General features: G+C 41.1%; 1 protein-coding gene across 3 annotated transcripts in view; it reads right to left on the reverse strand.

Moving 5' to 3' along the window:
• Nucleotides 1-17,556, reverse strand: part of LOC143292842 (equilibrative nucleobase transporter 1-like) — a 28,696-nt gene extending 11,140 nt beyond the window's left edge. Inside the window, exons 1-3 of one of the 3 annotated variants that reach the window (XM_076603476.1) lie at nt 17,292-17,556; nt 4,145-4,625; nt 2,805-2,851 (exon numbers count right to left, since the gene is read on the reverse strand). In XM_076603476.1, the coding sequence (XP_076459591.1) occupies nt 2,805-2,851; nt 4,145-4,572 (475 nt within the window). In that variant the 5' untranslated portion in view covers nt 4,573-4,625; nt 17,292-17,556. Of the gene's footprint in view, nt 1-2,804; nt 2,852-4,144; nt 4,626-9,391; nt 9,614-16,721; nt 16,839-17,291 lie in introns of those variants that run through there. The other 2 variants (XM_076603483.1, XM_076603468.1) reach the window with 2 other exon arrangements.
• Between the last annotated feature and the right edge of the window lie 8,108 nt (nt 17,557-25,664).

Raw genomic sequence — 25,664 nt, forward strand, 5'->3', positions numbered from 1 at the left:
TTTACAATAAATGGTACCATCATCAGATATACACAATCTGTAAAATTTTGGGGAGTCTATCTTTCTTCAAAGTTTTCGTGGAATTATCATATTGACTATATACTAAACAAAGCAAGAAAAGATCTAAATTTCCTTAAAATAATTTGTAAACAGCACTGAGGCCAAGATACCAAAGCGTTGATATCTCTCGCTACCTCCCTCGTACGTTCACGCTTGACATACGCTCAAGAGGTATTCTTCAGTGCTCCACTGCATTTGTTAAAGAAGCTGCAAAGCATTGATTGTAAGGCTTATAAACTCGCTCTAGGTGTGCCCATTCTTTCATCAAATTTAGGGACTTACAGAGAAGCAGGTGTTTTATCTCTTGATGAACAAAGGAAAGCTTCAGCCGCGAAATTCGTTATCAAATCTTTCGCATATGAAACCTTTTCAAAAGAAGAAGCTAATATGAGTTCACAAAAAGATTTTGCTAAAAGAGCTATGACATCCATTAATACATTTGCATCAGATATCATTAGTGCTACGGAATCAAAAGACAAGCAAATTGCAAAAATACCTACTTTTTCACCAGTCCCTGAATAGGAGCAGTGTAAAGCTACCTTTGACATGGATTATACAGATTTATCCAAGAACCAGTCACCATTTTTGTTAAAACCTGAAGTGCTCTCCCATATAGAAAATCAATATTCAAATTATCTAAAAATATACACAGACGGATCTGTTCTAGAAGATGGTAATTCAGGAGCGGCTTTTGTAATTCCTTCATTTAGAATAGAAAAAAATATACTATATTGGTAGACAATATTCCATTTTCACAGCTGAACTTATAGCCATACTTATGGCCTTAAATTATATTTCAGACATTCCGAAAACTGTAAGTGAAATTTTATTATGTGTAGACTCAAAGTCAGTACTACAAGCAATAGAATCTTCAAATTCAAAGAAGCGAATTGAGATGACATTGGAAATAAAACATATTATTCACCAACTGACAAAACAGGGCATTAAAATAACTTTCTGTTGGGTACCTTCGCACTGTGGAATATCTTCAAATAAGTGGGTAGACCAAGCAGCTAGAAGAGCAGCACGTAATTTCGAAGGCGCAGTACAACTTGACATCCAGTTAGATCTACATGAATGCATTAGTTGTATAGAAAATGTATCTAGAAATCGATTTCAGAAATTACTTACAGATTCAAATAATCAATATTACCACTTGTGTAAACACAAAGAGTGCAGCTAATCCCAAACATTTTCTAAATTTGACACCAGCAGCACATTCAAGACAAATTACAAGTTATAGAATTCGTTTAAATGCCTTTCGTACAAAATTTTCTAAAAATATAAAATGTATATGCGGTAAGCAAATAACTGTAAGCCATCTACTCATTCATTGTCCGAGCATAAGACCGTCAATTCCAAAAGATGTAGTTGATGACTTCTCTTCCAATATTTCATTAGCCACTGAAAAGATTTTGAATGATTATTCATTGCTTAGAATGTTTTCAGAAATTTTAAACTCCAGTCCAGTTGGTATCCTCCTTTGATGTATTATAATTAATGTTGTTATTTATATTTACATTGTTGTAGGTTAATACTTGTTGATATGCATACACATATTCTCCCTCCCATGACACCTCATTCAATACACACCACAATCTCTTTAGACTTTTTCTTATAATAATATACCTTTCCTCTGATACATAACATGAACACTTTTTTACACTAATATTCACATGCATTCCCTTTCCTTTATCCACTACTTTACTCCTTTCCGTCTAAAAACACTTATAGTGAATAGACGTTAAACTGAAGATAACACACACACACACACACACACACACACACACACACACACACACACACACACACACACACACATGCGCGCGCGCATGCATGACACATGAATGCCGAAAGCCGTTTTCTGCGGTGAGTATTGCCAAGACAAACGTGATTGAGGAGCCCTGTGAAAGTGCTTCAAACACAAGTTAAAGCGTCAACTCAAAGCAAAAGGGCCGGGAAAACATCGCCAGAGAGCCCGAAAGCAAACTGTCAAAAGAATCGCTGAGACCTTTCAAGGCTATTTGCGGTGGAAAAGAGCATAGGGAGGAAAGCATTGTCTGCCTAGAGCCCACCCACCAACGGATTTCCCTTGCCCTCTGTGTGTGTCAGGGTGTGTCGCTCAAGAATCGGCCCTGCACAGTCACCAGTTGGTTTGTCGCCAAGGACCTTCTTCTTCATGATCCTCGGATCCCAGGAACCTGCCCTCTTTCCAGTCTCCCAGGTCAACACATGCGCCAACCTGCTTTTATCCCAATCGTTTGTACGTACGTGCAGAATCTCAAATATGCATATTAAAGATCCTGTATTCCATGTCAGTCTGTTTGCTTATGGAAACACAAAAATGCACACCCCCAGAAAAGAATACGTGCGCCTGTATGGCAGAGTGAAAACAGTTATACATCGATAAGCCTTTTCATAGATCTATACGACTGAACCTAGGAGCTGTGGCCAACAAAAACAGAGAGAAACACGCGTAAACTGCATACAATTTCTTAAGTGTACAAACCATACCGAAATTATTGTATTCGCTTTGTTAATCAGAGTTTCAGTTTCAGATGTCCTGTAGGGTATCTTCAATATCACTTATTTCTTTTTTCGTGAAAACCCTAAACATGGATTTACCCTAACCAAGCTGCATAAATGTTTGCAAACTTACTAAATTGAATACGTTTCTTTGCAAGCCAATAAAAATCCTCTCACACACATTAAGACACAGACCACAACTCTAAAATCATACATACCATGAGTAGTGAATCCTACGAGCAGTGACCCAGCGATGAACGACACTCTGGGATAAAAAAAAAAAATTAAAAAAATATCACCATTGTCGCCCAAAGGGCCATGTCAGGGCTGTAAACACACCAATATCAATCCTGATGAACCCGAACAGAAAAACAAACAAACAAACAAAAAACTGGAAAAGACACTCACACAAGTCCAGCTAGAAAGCACATGCCTCTGACCATGACTATTCTGCAAATGTTAGCCCAGAGGATAAAATAAAAAATAACCTGAACACACAAAATTATACGCAATATAATACAAAAGTACATATCAATACAGGTAAATAGCCTCTACAGCCCCCGCTTTCTCGATAACGGCGAAACATCCAGCCGAAAGAACTGGGAGTCAGAAGTAAGGCTCTGGTAATGTAAGTACGGTTTGGGTTATGTTTGGGCAATGCAAAACCCTGTCGATATTCATTTGTCCATAGGACAATTCAAGAGCGTCAACTTTGGCACGATTCTGAGGAAGATTACAGTTTATACCAGCGGGAGGTCATAAGGGCAAATTGTATTGTATTGAATTGTATTGTACTGTACTGGTAACTTTTTTGCCACAACAGATTTCTGCGTGTGAAATCTGGGCTACTCTCCCCAGGGAGAGCGCGTCGCTATACTGAGAGCTTCTTTTTTTTTTTTCTTTTTTTTTTCTTTCTTTCTTTTTTTTTCTTCCCTGCCTGCAGTTTTATTTAAATTTGTTTTTCCCATGGAAGTGGATTTTTCTATCTTACAAGTTTAGACCTTGTCATCCATAAACGTGCCGTGTGTCTGCTTAGATGTAACCGACCACCCTTGAATGGTATCCCACGTTTTTGCCAGTTAAAGGCCGATCCTTACTGCAAACAACACGACAGAAACCACGGTGAAGATATAGTGCATTTCCTTTTTGTCTGCCCGAAGTATAAGGCTCCAAGGAAGAAACTGCTACCACTATACTACTGTCGCTTTCCAGTTATTTTGTGAAAATCTCGAAAGGTAATCTTGCTGCTAAAACTGCATTGTATGTTGTAGAAAGCATGAAAATAAGATGGTGATACTCACTGTAGCCTACGTTGTGATTTTGCTATATAAAAAAAAAGTTCATCAATACATAGATGTCAGTTTATACATTCGTCCGTGTCAATATGGGCCAAAAGGCCTGCAAAGACTGAACAATTATTATTATTATTGTTATTATTGTTATCATTGATATTATTGTTACACACACACACACACACACACACACACACACACACACACACACGGGCACGCGCATTGGGTTTGTGGATGTCACTGAGGTTCATAATATATATACTCACAGTCCAAACAGACGGGTGATGCGCGTGCCAAATTTAAAGTTGATTTGACCAATGACCGCACAACCAACGCAGTACAGCATGGATCCAATGGTAAACAGTAAGGTCAGGCGTTTGTCGCGATCAGGGCAGTTCAGGTTCTGTTTGTTGACCACACTAACTGGACTGTGGCTAGTGTTTGCCAACTCCAAGTATGCCACCATTGTTGAAGATTCAGCCAGCTCAGTATTTTGATTTAGGAACGAAATGTTCTTGGGAGCATCAACAATGTTTCGGGGAGCACCAAAATCATCACATATTTCAGAGAAAACTCTGTCTTCTTTCAAGACGAATACAAGAGATCCCCATCCGTAGAGAAGGCCTCCAAAAAACACGTTCTCCAGAAACGCCCAGATGACATAGAAGAAACGAAACTGTGGGTTGGCAGCCATCGTATGATTACCCGAAGAAGCTGGAATTTTATCCTTTTATTTGCACCACGAATCTGAAACAAAACCAAAACAAATCACATTTTATCATGACTGTTCTTTTGTTATTGTTATTTCTAGTCTATCTGACATACCTTTCACACTGTTCTTTTGTTATTGTTATTTCTAGTCTATCTGACATACCTTTCACATTACGTGGTGATGGTCGTGGCATGGCAAGACATGACATATCTTTTCTTCTCATACCACAGCCACAGCCATTTCACACACACACACACACACACACACACGCTGGCACGCACGCACCCATGCAAATAAAATAAATTTCGTCTGTTGTCAAATGCACAGAAAATTAAGCTGTCACGCCGAAGAAAAGAACAAAGAGCTTCCAGAAAAGTTACGGTAATTGGAAGTCTTCAGCAAACCATCCAGTGCACTGGGATCTCAGAATTCTCGATGAAACGAATGTTTCAGGTTCAGTTATTCATCATGATTTTGCATATGATCAATGTGACAATGACAACACAAAGTACACATCAAGGCTCAGGGATAAAGAATACACTCAAATGCAAACAGGACCTCAGTAATTTAACTCCCAAGGAGGGACAAGCGGGACGGATACACAAGGTGCCATATCAAGTAAATCAATGAATGATTTGGAAGATCTTATAATTATGTGAGTGCGATTTTTCCCCCCCTGCATTTACGGAAAATCAATATCAGATCTAATATTCAATTCCACAAAACCTCCCACAGCTGTACATCTCACAATTTATTTTGCAGAATTAGATTTTCAGATTTCAGCGAGTAGTAAAATAACGCAAGCTTATTGGTTTCGGAGGTCTTAGTATACACAGGTACCCTTAAAGGCCAATTTCAAATCTTTACTGTGAATGTTAATTGACCGTAGGCCCATCTTGACCTTACAAAATCGGTCGTTAATTGTAACAGTATATTGGACTCCTGTTCCCAATGAGAGTGATTTACACTTTTCAAGAAATCTAAACTTTTAAGTGTAACTTTCACCAGCCGTCAAACTTATACCAACTAAAATAACGTATCACATTCTTGAGCACGATATAAGCTGTTAGCTTGATGTTGATCTGCCCTTTATGTATACGTGTATAACTTGTTTTCTGAACAGTAATTTTTCAAACCAAACTTTTGACTGCTTTAGCCACAGCTGAATCAATATGTTTTTCCAGTTCAATTTTGAAGTCAGTAGGACACCAAGAACTTTTATTTCAGACTTGAATAACATTTCACGTCCTCCCCAAAAGAATCGTGGTAGTTTGCAGGGATTATTAATATCCATTATTAAAGAAAATCAAATGCAGTGGGTTGGTTTTGTTGTTTTTGTTGCTGTTGTTGTTGTTGTTGTTGTTTTGTTGTTGTTTTTGTTCTTGTTGTTGTTTTGTTGTTGTTCTTGTTGTTATTGTTTTCTCACAGAAAATTCAAAACCATTTGAGTGCTTATTCAATCTAACAAGTCACCATGAAAAAGTTTCTTTACATAACTGACGTAATCGGAGTGTGTGTGTGTGTGTGTGTGTGTGAGCAGAAAAGTACAACGTTGGTTTGGAAATTTAAGCAACACCCATTCTTTGACATCTTTTTCCATTCACTATATCAGATAGTGTGTGTGTGCGTGTATATATATATATATATATATATATAGAGAGAGAGAGAGAGAGAGAGAGAGAGAGAGAGAGAGATTGCTGGCTACGATGACTTCTATAGTTTAGACTTCAGGACACAAGCCGCTGCAGAGGACATTTCGCACTTGACCTTCTGGTCTTAACTCGTGCATCAATACCGGCGCAACGCCATTCAAAATTTGAATGAATGCCCCTTCTAAACAAATACTCTTAACATTTATACAATCAGGTCTGTATCGTTCACTGCCAGATATTGTCTGTTGTGCTTACATATCACTTAAAATCTTATTTTATTCTAATCCTTCCTCAGTCAATTCGCTGTTGAGGGTTACGCCATTTTGTCTTTTCGTCACAAACAAGGAAATATTCTTAAATTCTGTATGTAGTCGCTAGTCGGTAACCAAAGCCACACTGTTAATAGTGTTCGGATGAAACTAGATCAGGCTCTTACAAGATAAAAAAAACAGATTTTCATTGTCGACATTAACGACAATCACCTCACGCATTAGGCGTTGCTGACACGCATGGCTGAATTTGAAATCTGTGTTTCTAGCACCCACTAACTGCGTAATCATCACTTTCATCGGATCAGAAAACTACATGTATAAACTGGCAGAATTGTTGCAGTTCCTTCTTTAAGTTTATGCCACTCGTGTTTAACTGATTTAACGCAAATAGCAATTCCAGCTACTAACTCGGTAAAAAGTGCTCTATTACAGGTGACATAAATTAAGATTACAAATTCATCATCAATAATCAACACTTCATTTTATACTCATTAGAAGGGCGGTGTTGAGCTCTTCATTCAGCGACCAGTCCGACTGAAATCAGCTCATGAATCATTTAGAAATCCATCACTGAACACCTAGCAACAAACACAAATTTCGCCATTTCCTGCCCCGTCCTTGGCATTAATTTGTTTGCAGCCGTAAAGTGTCGTCACAGTGGCTAGCGTGACCTGCATAAATAGTGTGACAAGGAGGAGGAATTTTGCTTAATGTCCCGTCACACATATCGGTGACTGAAGACATTTTGTTAAAGTATTTATGAATACATTTGAGTGTTATCGGTTAGAAGGGGTGGGGGATGTGAATGAATGGAGGGTTGGGGGAAACTGGGCAAATCAGGGTTAAATGAGGGTGAAATTTGAAAAAAATTCTACATACAATTACAGGAAATTACTTAAAGGACTTCGTAAAAGAGAAGTCGTTAAACTGACACGCGAAACAACTGATAATGAATGCAAAAAGTCAAAAACATCAACGTCAGTCACTTGTGAAGACACACTTTCGTGTACATAAGGCTTCATCAAGCTACAGTCAAAAATTATATGCTTAATTGTCAGGTTACTAAAGCATATGCACTTGACATTAGGTGTGACAAGTGTTAGCATTGGTTAGTTTCATAGGTCTTGCACTTGAGCCCACATTCAGTGGTCTGCTGCCTAACATTATTCTGCGCTGTCTTTTTCTTCTTTTCCTCCCTTAACTATTGCAAAAATAAAACAGTAGAAAACCCTTTGTGACTGCATGCCTTTATATGTCTCTGGCCTGTGCGAGGATCTGTTGAGACCTTTCACTCCTTCAATCCTGTTAAACCATCAATCCATTAAACCCCCTTTAGCTTCCACCCTGGTTCACAGAGAGAGAGAGAGAGAGAGAGAGAGAGAGAGAGAGAGAGAGAACTCAAAAAAAACCGTTTTTATTCAAGGATTAAGATTTTAGGCATAGCCTATTCTTGCAGTCTGTCCTCGCTAATCTACATCTATTACAAATAGCAAACACATAAATGACAGGAAAAGGTTTTCATGCAGAAGGGTATACATAATGAAGAAAACAACCCGCACCCCCCCCCCCCACACACACACACACACACACACACACACCCGTGCACACACATGCATACACACACTGACGAGAGAGAGAGAGAGAGAGAGAGAGAGAAGTGAGTTTGTGTACAAGGTGTATTCTTTCTGCTGGAGTGCGAATTCATCTGGCTCGTATAAATAGCACTGGCAGGCATACAAATGAACCGATACTGCATAGGAGTTGACAATTGATCCTCTGTCTTTTGAAAATAATGATGATTGTAAAGACAATGAATAATAAAAATAGCTTCACATATGGCACATCACAGACATAAGTTATTAGCAGTTATTTATGAAAGCCTATTTACCTTACTTTGATGCAAACTGGGCACAGCAATATCAGTAGAATAAATGTGTGAACGGATAGCTTAAATTCTGCCATTAATACAATTTCATTGTAAATCGTGCGTTATAATATCACAGAGATCAACGTTTGAATTAATATTTACTGTTCTACCGATATAATGCTTGATGTGGAATAATTGATATTCAGAACACTATATTGCTGTAACTTCCTAATGTAAAATATTTTATCTTATATGCAAAAATGTTTGGAAAACAAATTAGCAGTTATTTAAGCAGAAACAAGCATGTTGTGTCCTTGTTATTAGAAAACAATTTTCGTCTGAAAGAGTCGAATTTTTCAATGTAGATCAACAAACACTTTAAACAAATGATACTACTGAAATTAGTTTATTGAATATAACAACTATTACAAAACTATTAAGTTTTTTCAGAAATTTACATTGTTTTGACAAAGCCTGTCAACTGTATAAAAAATTTTCTTTATACTAACAAAAACAGCAACAATTTAAATCTGTGTATAAAATAAAAAAATCTTTCAATCAAAATTTCCATTAAATTCAGTGATTCAATAAACTCAGACGACGGGCGCAATAAACGAGTGGTTAAAGCGTTGGACTTTCAATCTGAGGGTCCCGGGTTCAAATCTCGATAACGGCGCCAGGTGGTTAAAAGGTGGGGATTTTTCTGATCTCCCAGATTAACATAAGTGCAGACCTGCTAGTACCTGAGCTCCCTTCCTATGTATACGCAAGCAGAAGATCAAATACGCACGTTAAAGATCCTGTTATCGATCTCAGCGTTCGATGGGTTATGGAAACAAGAACATACCCAGCATGCACACACCCGAAAACGGAGTATGGCTGCCTACATGACAGGATAAAATCGGTCATACACGTAAAAGCCCACTCGTGTGCATACGAGTGAACGTGGGAGTAGTAGCCCACGAACGAAGAAGAAGAAATTCAGAAACTCACAAAATATAGAATACTTACTGTGAAGAAGACACACTATGAAAGTTGATCTTTTTTTCTTTTCTTTTCTTTTTTCACTCCCTTTTGTAAAGCTCAAACTGGTAGAGAAATAATATTCACAGTGAAAAAAAAAAAACCCTCAAAAACAGAGAGTTGTTGAACACCACGTAGACGGTTGATGCAGTAACAGTTATAAACAGAGGAATGTTGCCAGTGTCACGTTCACCCCCTCAAACAACGCAAACTTCACTGAATCAAGGCCCAAGCCGTGAATAGTTAACTTGATGCTGATGACACATGCCGCCAGCCATCAGTTCGTTGTCCTCACTGCGATCGTCACTGTCTACACAAGCTTGAGTAATTAGGTCACTGATGATCCAGCACAATGCCCAGTATTTTTTCCTCAACCCATTAAAAAAAATAAAACAGACTATGCAAATATATGGCAATAAGTGCTATTCCATTAAACGTTTATGTATAAACACCCACATTCGTTGTTTTGTTTTTATTACTGAAAGATTTATTGTAGTCATTTTCATACCCCACGAACCTACAATTTTAAAAGTAGTTTTTAGATTAAGTTGGTCAGAAAATGAGTGGAACAAGTCACAATGCACATTTCAGACTATCATCCATCTCAAAGCTGTGACACACGAGTCATGAGATCATGAGATCAGAACTTCATCATATGGTGGTATGTAGGTCAAACCCATTTACACTGCTGTGATGGGTGCAACAGCCGAGTGGTTAAGCATTGGTCTTTCGACCAGGAGGAAGGTGGCAGAATGGTTAAGACGCTCAGCTGCCAATACAGAGAGTCCGTGAGGGTGTGGGTTCGAATCCCGCTCTCGCCCTTTCTCCTAAGTTTGACTGGAAAATCAAACTGAGCGTCTAGTCTTTCGGATGAGACGATAAACCGAGGTCCCGTGTGCAGCACGCACTTGGCGCACTGAAAAAGAACCCATGGCAACGAGAGTGTTGTCCTCTGGCGAAATTACGTAAAATGAAATCCACTTTCATAGGTACACAAATATGTAAGCATGCACTCAAGGCCTGACTAAGCGCGTTGGGTTATGCTGCTGGTCAGGCATCTGCTCAACAGATGTGGTGTAGCGTGTATGGATTTGTCCGAACGCAGTGACGCCTCCTTGAGAAAGTGAAACTGAAACTGAAACTTTCGACCGGATGGTTCAGAGTTCGAATCACGGTCAAGATGCCTGGTGAGGTAAAGGTGGGGATATTTCTTTTCCCCCATGTCAACAGATATGCAGTCCTCCTTTGTGTGCATACGCACGCAGAAGATCAAATGTACAAATTTAATCCACTGAACGTTCTGAGGGCCGGTGCAAAGAAGGTGCATATCAACAACTATCTACCTGAAGATCTAGTCATCAGCCTCATCCACATGTAATATGCGGTTTCTGTTCAAACGTGTGTGTGTGTGTGTGTGTGTGTGTGAGACAGAGACAGACAGAGAGACAGAGAGAGTGTGTGTGTTTTTGCGTGCGTGCATGTGTGTGTGTGTGTGTGTGTGTGTGTGTGTGTGCGTGTGGTGCATGTGTGAGTATGCACAAGTTTTTATATTGACATGCACTTGTATGTATCCTAATTTCTACTGTATCTGTGTTTGTGAATGATTTTCGATTTATGTTCGTACTTTGTTATGTACTATCCCCCCACCCCACCCCCAATATTCCTTGTGACCCCAGTACACTTGGTAATAAAGACATATTCTATTCTACTCTATAACACCAGTACATGTAACATCACAGTAATACATTAATAACGTTTTGCTTGTTTGCTGTAGCCAAGTTTCGAAGTAAGTGTTATCACTGAATGATGTGTGCGACAGCCTGGAAAGGTGCCGGTCGTCTTTTTTTTTTTCTTTTCTTTTTTTTCAAAATAGTACAGACAGATAACAGGGAAACCAAACCAGCTTTGTTTTCAGAGCTTTTTTACTTCGCCATGTAAAGCGCCTAAATTCAGGTTTATTCATTTTTAAGATGTCAGCTAACCCAAGTTCTGCAGACATGTTCTCTGACTCCTCCCTGGCCCTCGAATTGCTAGTGTGCACATAGTTTTGACAGTCTATGTCTCGGTCTATATATTTCAGACCCAAATGGCGATGGCGTCTTTACTATCATTTCTATTCTTATTTTTCAGCAAATCACAGTTTCATCAAATGTTTTGAAAAAAAATGGATCGTCTTAATTTGGACAGTAAACATTCACTGACAGCATACCTTTTTTTCCATTGCGAAGAAATAAATTTTATAAATATGCATATAGCCACCAGAATATCCACAACTTGTGCCCACAGTTTGCCACATTTAATAGTGCTCTTTGGCCTGTAAGGTCCCATATACATCACCACGACATAAATACCATATCCCTGCAATGCATGTTGATAAGCATACCAACGAGTGATGGCCTATAGGTAACGCGTCCGCCTAGGAAGCGAGAAAATCTGAGCGCGCTGGTTCGAATCACGGCTCAGCCGCCGATATTTTCTCCCCCTCCACTAGACCTTGAGTGGTGGTCTGGACGCTAGTCATTCGGATGAGACGATAAACCGGGGTCCCGTGTGCAGCATGCACTTAGCGCACGTAAAAGAGCCTACGGCTAACAAAAGGGTTGTTCCTGGCAAAATTATGTAGAAAAATCCACTTCGATAAGGAAAGCAAATAAAACTGCACGCAGGAAAAAAGAAAAAAAAAGGGGTGGCGCTGTAGTGTAGCGACACGCTCTCCCTGGGGAGAGCAGCCCGAATTTCTCACGGAGAAATCTGTTGTGATAAAAAGAAATACAAATACAAACGCATTACATAGTACATATCAAATAATATGCATACAAATTATACGCATAATTGTGTTTGAAAAGAAGCCAACCATTCGAAAAGAGCCAATAAATTATCAAAAGTCTAAAGAAAATCAGTTAACAAAAACAAAACAAGAAATCAACCCATCAAAAGGAGGTTGAACAGTCTGTCGAAAAGAAATCGAATTGTCAAATTAAATCCATTCAAAATCTAAGGATTTACTATTTTCAACGAACAAGCACAGAAAAAAAAGAAAATCGAAGTTGCACAATGGATTGTACAAATTACACGATGTCAATATAAAGATACACCAGTAGATTTAAAGATCTCACTAAAGGATAAATGTATATATAATCATTGTGTGTTTGTGTAATCCGTACCTGCACGTGCTCTAAAAGGTTCTTACAACCCAAAATTTGACGTGTGTGGACAAGCACACAAAAGACCTGATAAGTATGAAGCATTATGTTCTCCTCTCTCTCTCTCTCTCTCTCTCTCTCTGATGCGACTCCCCCAGGGCAGAAAAGGCCTGACACAAATACGCATTATTCTCTCATTGGTATTCAGACGGAGAGCTCTCTACGCTTGTTACACAACCTCTCCCTCTCTCACCCTCAATACATATACTTTTTTTTAACACATATATACACATACACTTACATACACATATAAACATGTACATGTATCAAGTATAGACAATAGTGCATGGACCTCTATTTCAAGTGCATGCACACAGAGGTTGATATCAATGTTAGCCGTTTTCGACATTGCCCATCAATGCTGTAAGCATAATGAGCATTATCTGGCATTTATTGATATGTAGATTTGGTTTCATAAACAATTTGGGTGTTCAGATAAACAGGCGCTAATTGAACTGCTGAATGACGCGCCAGACCCTTTGTCTCGGTATATGATTGTTGTGTGCAGTTCAGCTCCATGCGGAGTTGGTCAGTAGCAGCGAGCAATTCGTTAGGCTACAAATTCTTTAAAAGATATTTCACTTTCCTAATGTACACCCTCCACCCCCTAACACACACACACACACACACACACATACGCACATACGCGCACACATACACACACACACACACACATACACGAGAACATCGTGCCTGAGGGTAAATGTGTACCTGCGGGTAATCTGCCTGAGGCAAGGCAAACTGCCCGAGGGTAAGCAATATCCAGTATCATGAGCACAAGAGTCTACCCGCATCTCTACAAACTCGAAGGCAATGTACCCTTACCACCTGCCAAGGGTGACTGCCCACGAAGCAAATTTAAATACAACGGATCCTTTTGCAGCATTTTTCTTTCTTCTTTTTTTAAAAAAGGGAAAACAGGCGTGCTTTACGGATAGCACGTGTTTTGCGAACTCTCTCGACAATGTTCCAAGCTGTGGTGCTATGAGAAGTGAAACTGAGAGCATGGCAGACTGAATCATCAGGATTTGAAAAAACAAAAGACAAGCGATAGCTGTCTGAGTGAACTGCGTGTGTCTTGAATTCGAAGATAACTTATCCTTCAAGGTAAACTGTACCCGCGGGTCCCAACCATGTCAAAGATAACTTGCTTGAAGGCAAAATGAATTTTGTCTTGAATACGGCGCCAGAACAGCAGAGGAGGTAACTGCTGTCCCGACTGTCTGGGCTGGAATTTGGTTATAGCGAGAGTGTCTTGCCCAAGTTAGACCCCATTAGACCCCACTCTCTCGGCCAAGAGGGTTTTAGGGGAGAAGGGGGGGGGGGGTAAATGAATATCTTATCAAACAGAAATTAAAACGGAGCAGAAATTATACAAATAAATTTTCTTCTGAGGCTAGCATGACGCAGCAACCTTAATATGTCGAGATCGGTTGAGAGAAGAAACAAAAGAACACCAGCACTCATCACGCATAGTTTAGTAAGCACGTGACGATGTCAAAAGAAACAAGGGGCGAGTTCATCATGGCTCATGTGTGATTCCGATGACCCAATCTGAACAACTTTCAGAACGAAACTAGTCAGGCACCTGTCCTGGCAGATGTGGCAATATTCACAATTCTTCCCCTCAAGACGGAATGAGCAGTGTTCACAACAAGGTGTGGACGTTCACTCCGTCAGTCACACAGAGTGGAGGGGAAGAACTGTGGGTATTGCTGCAGATGTGATGGAGCGGATATAATGGATTTGTCCGAACGCAGTGGCGCCTCCTTGTGAAACTGAAACTGAAACCGAAACTCCGAACGAAACGGAAAACACGGGTGGTGAGGGGGAGGCGGAGAGGGTTCTTTGATCCAAAACATGTTGTGTTTTTTTGGGGGGGGTTTACTCACCATCTCAAACTTAAAGAGTTTTTCGAACTGAAAATTGTGCGCTGGAAACCGTTTTCGATGGGCATTACGTGACATTGTTTCAGGATTTGGATACAGATCAGTCAAACGTTTCACTCTTTCCCCAGCTTCGTCGCAACTTCGAACATGAGAATTCGCACAATTGGTAGACGGCAATATCCACATTTCGTCCCGTGTACTTTTCCGTTTGTAGGACGGAAAAACGTATCATTTGATTAATAACATTGTAATATATACTCTACATTTCTTCCCTTCCACTCTTTGGTATTTTTTGCGTCTCTGGACAGAGGAAGAAATGTATAGTATATATTACTATGTTATTTAAACAAATAATTTACGAATTTTCCGTCTAAGATACGAAATTGAATGGAACGAACACAGGGGAAGAAATGTGGATATTGCCTGGTAGACTGAGTGCACTCTTTTTCCTTTGTTTTCCGTCAGTGTGTGTCCCTGTTGTGACGTTGGTATACTACTGGTACTTCGCCATATTTCTGAGGTGGCTCGGTGAACCTCCCCTCCCGGCCCATCCCTTGCATTTCAAGGATGACGGTCATGCACATCTTTGCTTTTTACCAAACCGGCTGTTTGGACTTCGAGCCAGCGGTCATTCAACCTTCAAGCATGCACGTGCAGCACACGCACTTTCGGAGTGGAGCAGAAAGTGCAATGACCTGTTGTCAGGTGAGCATTCCGCTTCACAGTGCAATGAATCTGATCTCTTTGATCTGACATCCACTGGTCACGGCTCAAATACGTGGGTGAAGATGTGAGCTGCACGTGATTCTCGTGACTGTCTCCCCTCGACCGAAAGTTAACCAACCCATTTTTTTTCCCGTCCACCATGAAAATTTCATCCACATTAAGACGGTCTGTGAAATGATTAATTTCCTCTTCAATGACTATATCTGCATTCAATAAGCAGTCAGTCTTTTATATAGGACAGCAACCCCGACTGTTTCTGTGACATCTAGCAATGGCTGCGCCCTTAATGTGATGAAGACAAGAGCCAAGACCTGGCACTCTTTGTTTTCCTCGTCCTTTGTGCGGGGGTGTCACTGCCACCATCATGAGAGAGAGACACAGAGAGAGACACAGAGAGAGACAGAGAGTCAAAGTGACTTTAGCCCCATTCATAGTACAGGCGCTATCACATTATTCACATTATTGTCATGATAGTCTAGCAGCATTTAGTTTCCCGTATGAACAAATTTCTTCTATACAGTCAAAGTCCGTCACCTCGACGTCGAACATTTAACCGGTAAAGGCTGTTTAGAAGAAAATCAATTCTTTCACAAGGTTATAAGTATATGTAAGCATAATGAGCACTATCTGACATTGACTGATATGAAGATTTGGTTTCATAAACAAATTGGGTGTTTATATAAACAGGCGCTAGTTGAACTGCTGAATGACGCGTCAGCCCCTCTATGCGGAGTTGGTCAGTAGCAGCGAGCAATTCGTTCGGCTACAAATTCTTTAAAAGATATTTCACTTTCCTAATGTACACCCTCCACCGCCTAACACACACACACACACACACACACACACACACACACACACACACACACACACACACACAGATGATAATGATAACAATAATGATAATATAAAATATTCCCCATACCTTCCCTACCCCCTTTTCTTTCTTCTTTAAACAAGACAGGCCTTACAGGTAGCAGCAGAGAAGCTATATATACGGGATAAGCAATTTACTTTTCAAAAATCACTTTTTGTTCGTTGAAAGGTTTAAAATAGAGAAATGAATCAGCATATATATGAAATATGAATGCGTGCGCACAAACACACACACACACACACACACACACACACACACACACACACACACAGAGAGAGAGAGAGAGAGAGAGAGCCTTCACTAGGACTGCTCGGTCTCAAATAGCAAATATGTCCAACTCAGTTAATGTACGGACTGCAATCTCAAATTATAAATAATAGCTGCGATGATGATCGACGTGCTTCATTTCCACGAGTAAAGAAAATAAACAGAGTGGTCTCGATAATGGCACAAGTGACAGATGTCTACGTAATATTATGCTCCACTTTTCTTTCATTACAGTACACTGCTAATGCCCCCGGACAAACAGTAGGTCACTCTGACACAAAAAAACTCTTTGCACTGGCAGTTACGTGCCCCAGGTTGTACATGCAACATGCTACAACACATGAATCAAGCCCACAGACACAAAGAGAAGTCCCGGCGTTGAAACGGCACACTGACGCACACTGGTTTTCCAAACAAACACACACACATGTGCCTATTGCCTGAATGGGTTGCAAGAAGACCCGTTGGAAGTCGGTCAGATTGCAAACAACAAAGACCGGGCGACAGAGACAGAGATAATGGCAAGGAGATAAATAACCCACTTTGTGTGTGTGTGTGCGCGCGCGTGCGTGTGTGTGTGTGTGTGTGTGTTCAAATCCACATTTGCAGCCTGGTCAAATCAGCTGTTCATTAAATTTAATCCATCGCTAACTCATCTTGTAACACACACACACACACACACACACACACACACACACACGACATGCAAAGAAAAGCGGAGACAGGGACTGAAAAACACCCAAAAGGATTCTTCAATACGGCAATGACAAAAAAAAAAGAAAAAAAAAAGACAAACCTGTTCAACGATACTGGAATGTCCGAACACAATATGAACCAACGTGTTTATAGTTACTAAAATTTAATGCATAAAACCTTGTATAGTTACCAAACGGCACTGAAAAAGGTAATTGAGAAAGAGACTGACATACCTGAAGCTCAAACACCCACTGGCGAAGATGCAGGTTTAAAAAGTGAATCGCGATCGAGCGTGTCACAGTGATATCCACCACTGTCCTCATTCTGAAAAGGTCAAGCTTTCAATACATACCAGTGTTTCTACGCACACCTGTCTAATTGCTGCGATGCGTGGGTTTTTGTTTGTTTGTTTGTTTGTTGTTGTTGTTGCTGTTTTTTCCCCAGAATTGACTTATCCAAGGAATGCCGGATAAATCGACCTTAGTTTTGTGAAATGAAGACAAAGTATCCAAGGTACTGGCAAGTCGACATTTTCTGGAAGAAGCCTACCGATTGGTTAATTTTTATCCCCCCCCCCCCCCCCCCCCCCCAAAAAAAAAATGTGTGTCTGTGTGTAAAGAAGTTATAAGAATGTGATAAATTTAATTGTCTGCAGTTGGGTTGAATGGACATGCTTGATTGTTCATTAGTTTCGAATTACAATGTCCCTCCCTCTCCCTCTCTCTCCTTAAAGTTATATTAAGAAATGTTCTTTTTTTTCTCCTTTTTTTTCAAGGCCTATCTAAGCGCGTTGGGTTACGCTGCTGGTCAGGCATCTGCTTGGCAGATGTGGTGTAGCGTATATGGATTTGTCCGAACGCAGTGACGCCTCCTTGAGCTACTGAAACTGAAACTAAACTGTAAATGGGAACCGAAATCAAACAAAATTGAATGTCCCAGTTCCCAGAATTGACTTGTATAAATCCAGTCTTCCCTGTTCTGGTTCATAACTATGGAATTCACTCCTAGTGTGCATTTTACCCACCTTTTCTAGCAAATAAGGGACAATTCCCACTGTTACAAGTCAAACTACAGAAATTAAAAACTTTTTTTAAATTCTCAAATTTACTATATTTAATCTATATTATCTTGTAAGCGTATAATAGCAGTGACATACGAAATGTATGAGCTCTCTAGTTCATAAGTTTTATACAATACGACTGGAATTGGCTTCAGGCGCCATCGCTCCTCCCCACTTTCGCTCTCTCTCATATTCTTTACATGATTCCACGATTGTTTCAATGACGTTACTTTTTTTCTTTTTTTAAAACTTCTTTCTTTAAAAAAATATATATATATATATATATATATATATATATATCACTTTCGTCTTACACGCGCATGCTTAAAAAAAACAACAACAACAGAAGACATGCGGGCAAGTGTTAGTTACACCTGACAAAATGAGTCAGTGGGTGTGCTATTTCACCTGACAGGAAATGCCCCCTTTCGCAGGTAGACTGATGTAATCCTTCCACGCAGGAGAAAAGAAAAGACTGCTGTGCAGGGGGTTTGGGGTGAATGAAAATGTACTGCAGTGTGTGTGTGTGTGTCAGAAGCTGCATGCACGGCACACACAAGAAACACGCAAACACACACAGCAGTGACCTATCTTCTACCCAGTTACTCCTGTTTCCCTCTCCTCTTGCCTCTCTTTACTTCACCCTGAAGTGTCTGTCTGATGTGTTCACAGTTACTTAGCTAACTCTTCCTTCTGCATGACCCCCCCCCCCCCCCTTTTTTTTTTTAATAGATGAACAGTGACTGTATAATTGTTGAATAGATTGGAAACTTGTTTTTGACTCACTTGTGTAAACAAAGTGAGTCTATGTTTTAAACCGGTGTTCGGTTGTCTGTGTGTGTGTGTGTGTGGTAAACTTTAACATTGCCATTTTCTCTGCAAATACTTTGTCAGTTGACACCAAATTAGGCATAAAAATAGGAAAAATTCAGAGTTTTCCAGTCATCTTGTTTAAAACAATATTGCACCTCTGGGATGGGCACAAAGAAATAAAAAAATGAAGCCTAATTATATGCAAACTGCATTTACTGTCATATTTATATTTTTTGTATTCTCTAAACTTGGCACTTTGATCTGATATTCTGGCCCAAGAACAAGAGCAGTCATTATTATCATTTTTTGTTCAAACAGGAACTTCTTTTCCTAAGCATGGAAGTTTTATTTATTTTGCAAACGTTTTGGTGCAGATAGTAAAAAGGGAAATTACTCAGTAATTAATGCTAGGGGACTTATTTCGCTTTAAACTGATCTTTCTCATCTTAAATATTACATTTTGAAATTATACTCAATACATAAAAAGCTTGGATTTTTTTTAACTGTATCACAAGTGAGTCTTGAAGGCCTTGCCTCTCTTGTTCAGTTGTTGTTGTTGTTGTTGCTTGACGCCTTTGGAACCTGAGAATGGAAAAAAAGAAAAGGTCGATGGAATTGTTAGCTGTGCTAATGTGTCAAATGAAATTTATTTTGTAGGTGTGCACAGTCTTGTGGCACTGTGAAACACAACATCTTGTGTGAAGAGCAATATCCATGGTCATGCTGTTTTTCTCATTGGTGTCAAATATTCTCATAATGTAGAACTACACCAAACTTAGACTATGGCATTGATAGAGCATGCTGTTATGCAGTCAGTTAAGTGACGAGGACAAAAGAGAAAATATGGATTTGTACATGTTACATACAAGAAGAAATAATTCTGATTTTGTTGTTTTTGAATTCGAGGGAGATAACTAGTGTTGAAGTTGATGTTGATTCCCGATTTCATTTTAGTGTTGTCAGCATATTGGACTATTCAACAGATATACAGAATATAATTATCTTACTTGTGTGAAAAATAATTTATAGATAATTAGTGTTTAAGCAAAGAGAAGTTACAAGTTTAATATCTCCCCCACCTCTCTCTCTCTCTCTCTATATATATATATATATATATGTATGGGTTTCAGCTGAGATCTACCCTCTGCCTCTTGTAGCTAGAAACCCATTGTGTTGCCCGTTATCTGGATGTGGAGATCAGAACACCAAAGTTCAACTTATGTGGCTAGGTTATTATTATCATCATCATTGTTGTTATTATTATTATTATTATTATTACTACTGAGCAGTGATGTCAGTTTTTGTTAGTTACCTTGGGAATACAGTGCATCCAATGATTGTCATGAGACAGTGACTGAAAGTCTCCCCCCCCCCCTTCCCCCAGTACTCTGACACAACAGTCTCACTTCAGATAGCTGACATGGATGGACACTTCATTTGTCCAGTCTTCAGTGGCATTTACCAGCATGGATGTTTTTCATGTCCCTATTTTTAAATCAGATTTTCTAAACAGTGATTCTGGGTTTTGCTTTTAAAAAACCTGTCTGTAGTGAGTGTGATGAGTAAAGGAAAATGTCTGATACCTTCAGGGGGTGGGGGTGGGGTGGGGGGTTAGAAACGGTTGTGCATTAAAGAAAACAACAACCCCACTTGTAGATGTGAGAGATGCAGTCCACAAATGCAAAAGAGGGAGAATTAAGAATGAATTCATCGTGGTACTTATGGGGTTCAGTAAGCTTGTTAAAATCCTGCCTTAGAAATGAACACGTCAAGCATGCCACTAAGAATATGGAATGTAATCTAATGTGCTTATTTTGCTTATGTACACTCAAGGCCTGACTAAGCGCGTTGGGTTACGCTGCTGGTCAGGCATCTGCTTGGCAGATGTGGTGTAGCGTATATGGATTTGTCCGAACGCAGTGACGCCTCCTTGAGCTACTGAAACTGAAACTACTTCACCCCCCCAGGCCCCCCCTCTCCGGCTCCTCCCCCCCTTCCGCACCTCCCCCCCTCCCCCTCCTTGTAATGTCAGACTGGAAAGACGAAAAACACGCGCGGCAGCGTGTGCGCGCTCTGTCCAGCTGTCCAGGACATGGGAACACGGTGCGATAGCCGAATGGTCAAAGCGTTGGGCTTTCAATCTGAGGGTCCCAGGTTCAAATATCGATGACGGCGCCTGGCGGGTAGTGGGTGGAGATCTTCCCGATCTCCCAGGTCAACATGTGTGCAGACCTGCTAGTGCCTGAACCCCAGGATCAAATACGCACGTTGAAGATCCTGTAATCCATGTCAGCGTTCGGTGGGTTATGGAAACAAGAACATACCCAGCATACACCCCCCCCCACCCCCACCCCCGAAAACGGAGTGTGGCTGCTTACATGGCGGGGTAATAAAACAAAACGGTCACATACGTAAAATGCTACATGGCTGTCTGAGTGTGTATGTGTACGTGAATGACACAGGAAGCGAATGATGAGCGCCCAGTGGCAGCCGTCAGTCGGCTCTACCCAGGTAGGCAGCCTGTTGCGCAAAATTAATGACCCCGTGTTGGAAAGCGCTTAAAGCTTGGTCTCCGACCGAGGATTGGCGTTGTATAAGTATCTATATCAGTCAATCAGTCAAACATTATTGACCAGAAATGTCCCACATGGTGATTACCGGAGGACGTAAAACAACATTTCAATAATCAAACACACACACACACACACACACACACACACACACACACACACACACACACACACCGAGGTCAGCCCGATACTCCCCGTATCGATACTCCCCATGCTCGTCGGCTTGTTAATCCCTCTCACAAAGATCCAAAAACAGACAAATACAGTTGTAACCGATAATGCTTTCTGTTTGAGCTAAAATGTGTCGTGGAATGATAAAAATAATGAGGATACAATGTGTTCTCTTCTTACCGGCCGCCCGCCGTCACAGTTGAGCAGCAGTGCGCGGCTTATGTAATATATATAATGTGTGGGCTCCCTGTCGGACACGGGCCCGTATTACGAGGAGTTGACGTACGTTCTCATCACGGCTCAGTGAAAGTACGTTCTCTCTCTCTCTCTCTCTCTCTCTCTCTCTCTCTCTCTCTCTCTCTCATTTTCTTTCTCTGTCTCTCTCCCTCTCTGTCAGATTCCCCCCCCCCCTCTCTCTGTGTCCCTCTGTCCCTCTCATTTTCTGTCTGTCTCTCTCTCCCATCCTCTGTCAGATCGCGCCCCCCCCCCCTCTCTCTCTCTCGTATTTTTTCTATTCGATTTTGTTTCATTGTTTTCACCATTATTGTATTGATTTCCCATGTCAGTATCGACACGGAAGGGGGTGGGGTGGTGGGGGGGAGTATCGACACGGGGGGAGTATCGACACGGTGGGAGCATAGACACGGGGGGAGTATCGACACGGTGGGAGTATAGACACGGGGGGAGTATCGACACGGGGGGAGTATAGACACGGGGGGAGTATCGACACGGTGGGAGCATAGACACGGGGGGAGTATCGACACGGTGGGAGCATAGACACGGGGGGAGTATCGACACGGAGGACGTATAGACACGGGTGGGGAGGGGGGTTGCTGTTTTTCTGAGGAACACGGGTTTGGGGAGATCCAGACAGTGGCGCCAAAGACAGATTTTCAGCCAAAGGTCTCAAGAAAGAACTGAGGACCTGTCAGCAGAGATTGATTGATTGATTGATATGGATACTTATATAGCGCCTGTCCTCGGTCAGAGACCAAGCTCTAAGCGCTTTACAAACACGTGGTCATTTGCACAACAGGCTGCCTACCTGAGTAGAGCCAACTGACGGCTGCCACTGGGCGCTCATCATTCGTTTCCTGTGTCATTCAATCAGATTTCAGGCACACACATACACATTTAGACAGACATGTAACATTTTACATGTATGATCGTTTTATTTATTCACCCCGCCATGCGGGCTGCCATACTCAGTTTTCGGGTGTGTGTATGCTGGGTATGTTCTTGTTTCTATAACCCACCGAACGCTGACATGGATTACAGGATATTTAACTCTCTCCATACGAACGGCGAAAGAGACGACGTTAACAGCGTTTCACGCCAATTACCATCATCAAAATATTGCAAGAGGAGGGCTCTTATACTGAAGAGGTGAATGTTGACAAAGAATACCACAATTCTGACGACGGAAGCTAAAGGTTGGGTCATTCAGTAGTTTCAGTTTCAGTAGCTCAAGGAGGCGTCACTGCGTTCGGACAAAACCATATACGCTACACCACATCTGCCAAGCAGATGCCTGACCAGCAGCGTAACCCAACGCGCTTAGTCAGGCCTTGAAAAAAAAAGGGGGGGGGAAATAAATAATAGATAAGCTTACATAAATAAATAAATAATAATTATAATATAGAAAAAGGTAGTACTACTAATAATAATAAAATAAAAAATAAATACATTAAAAAAAAAAGACAACAATGATAAATAAGCAAATAAATGTTAAACATGAAGACACACATTCACACATACACCCACACATGCATAACAGATATGCACCAAACATGCAGTTTCACAGATATGAAAGCACAGTCAATTACATATAAACGTACATGAGCTCCAACACACACACACACACACACACACACACACACACATTACCCTGCACCTCCTCTATCCCCCTCCTCCACACACTCATTTCTAGTCTACGTATCGCAGCTTCCACGGCACACACACACGCACACACACAAACACACACACACTCACAGAGATGAACACTTACTTGTACAAGCACACACACATACGCCCATATCTCCCACCCCCAACCCCCCACACATATATACAAAGATATATATTTTTTACGTTCCAATATCCCGTTCCAATATGTAGAGGAGAAAAGAGGACTGGCCGTACTGAGTGAGTTAACGTGCGCATTTGATCTTCTGCGTGCGTATACACACGAGGGGTGTTCAGGCACAAGCAGGTCTGCACATATATTGACCTGTGAGATCCGAAAAAACCCTACCCTTTACCCACCAGGCGCCGTCACCGAGATTCGAACCCGGGACCCTCAGATTGAAAGTCCAACGCTTAAACCATTCGGCTATTGCGCCCTTCAGATGTCAAAAGAGCGCAGCAACCGAGAAAGACGATATAGATGAAGATCTGATATTGTGTAGAGATGGAGACACTGAAAGCAGAGACAGGTAATTTTTTTTTTTAATTGAATTCTTCAGTGCCTTCACATGAAGCCAAAGAAGCGTTCTGAGCAGTGATGCTGTACTCTCGTGCCTGGGTATATGAAGGCCGAGTCGGGCTGCATGATTCTGAATGTGTTGAAGTTTGTTTAGTTTGTTATCAGGAGACCAGCTAGGAGAGAGTTACAGTAGTCTAATCCACAAAGTATGCAAGAACAGCGAGTTTGTGGGCAGCAGCAGTGGAAAGGAAGGGGCAAATGTTGCCAAAACTACCAACACGGTGCGGCTTACGTATTTTGATTGGTGCATCAATGGACAGAGTTTCATATAAATAGATGGTTTCTAACACTTTGGGAGAAAGTTCTGTGGTAAGCAGAGATGGACACTGGGGTAGAGGTGACCTGGTTAATCTTTGATTTTGGTGTCAATGGCAATCAACTCGGTTTTATCCTCATTCATCTTGAACTATCACTCATCTGTTCAGCCACATCCTTAATACAACCTTTCAAACTGCATGCAAGAGTTCTGGAGCACTTTTCTTTTTCACACAGTCCCGAGTTACAGACTCAAACTCCGCGAACAAAATACCAGAGAAGTCAACAGTATCACAGAAGCTTGGTGAGGATCATGATCAGGATCAGATCTACATCGTAGTGGCCAATTTGGGCCATTGTTGTGACGGAGTTGCAAGAGCGTATGTAACTAGATTAAAAAAAAAAAAATTATTAAAGTGGTGGAATGTAGCATCTGGCAGGGAACTTTTTTGATGGCCTTTCAAAATGCTATGTCGGTCCCTGCACTGACGACTTCTTCTTCCAGTTGGTTCCATTCTATTACTGATTTGTTGTTTTTTGTTTTGTTTTGCTGAATGAGATTGTAAAGCCTTTTGGTGCTCTTAGCTTTTTTTTCTGCGAATTCACCTGCACCGTTTCTGTGTCATTCCTCCCACGCAACTCATTCTGACCCCCAACCCCCTCCAACACACACACAACCTCACCCGGATTTGTCTGTCGCAGTCCCAGCATCGGGAATTATCGATTTTAGGTCGCTATGGCCACACACCAGAGGAGATCCTGTACTGCTTAGTCACTTCGGTTATGTTCAGTAGCGTCTGTTCTGATTTAACGTATTTATGACACCACCTGCAAAGCTCCCCTACTGCAAGGCTCCCTTACTAACAACAATAATGGCTTAGTCGCGGAGCCAGACGGAGTGAGCGTCACCCCCAGAGTGGAGACCACAACCACGTCCCTCCAATGAGAGTGCCCCATGAATCTGCCGACACCGAATACCTTGACAGGACTCACACCGAAGTGGAGGAGGATCGAAACAGGTCACCATGAGAGCAGGGCATGGAAGGCCACAGGATTTGGGACAATTATTCATTATTGATGATGGAAGAAGAGGCGAGCGACGGTGCTGAGGTCCATTTTAGGTTTGGGACTACGTGACAAGGCTGTACTCTACACTTCCTTTCATGACATTCCGGCGTTAAGGCCTGACATATACAGACACTTGTAGTTGGTCAATAAATTTGAGCAGCACACTCAGACTCATCCATAAAATGGA

The sequence above is a fragment of the Babylonia areolata genome, chromosome 1 (assembly GCF_041734735.1).
Source record: "Babylonia areolata isolate BAREFJ2019XMU chromosome 1, ASM4173473v1, whole genome shotgun sequence".
Taxonomy (NCBI): domain Eukaryota; kingdom Metazoa; phylum Mollusca; class Gastropoda; order Neogastropoda; family Buccinidae; genus Babylonia; species Babylonia areolata.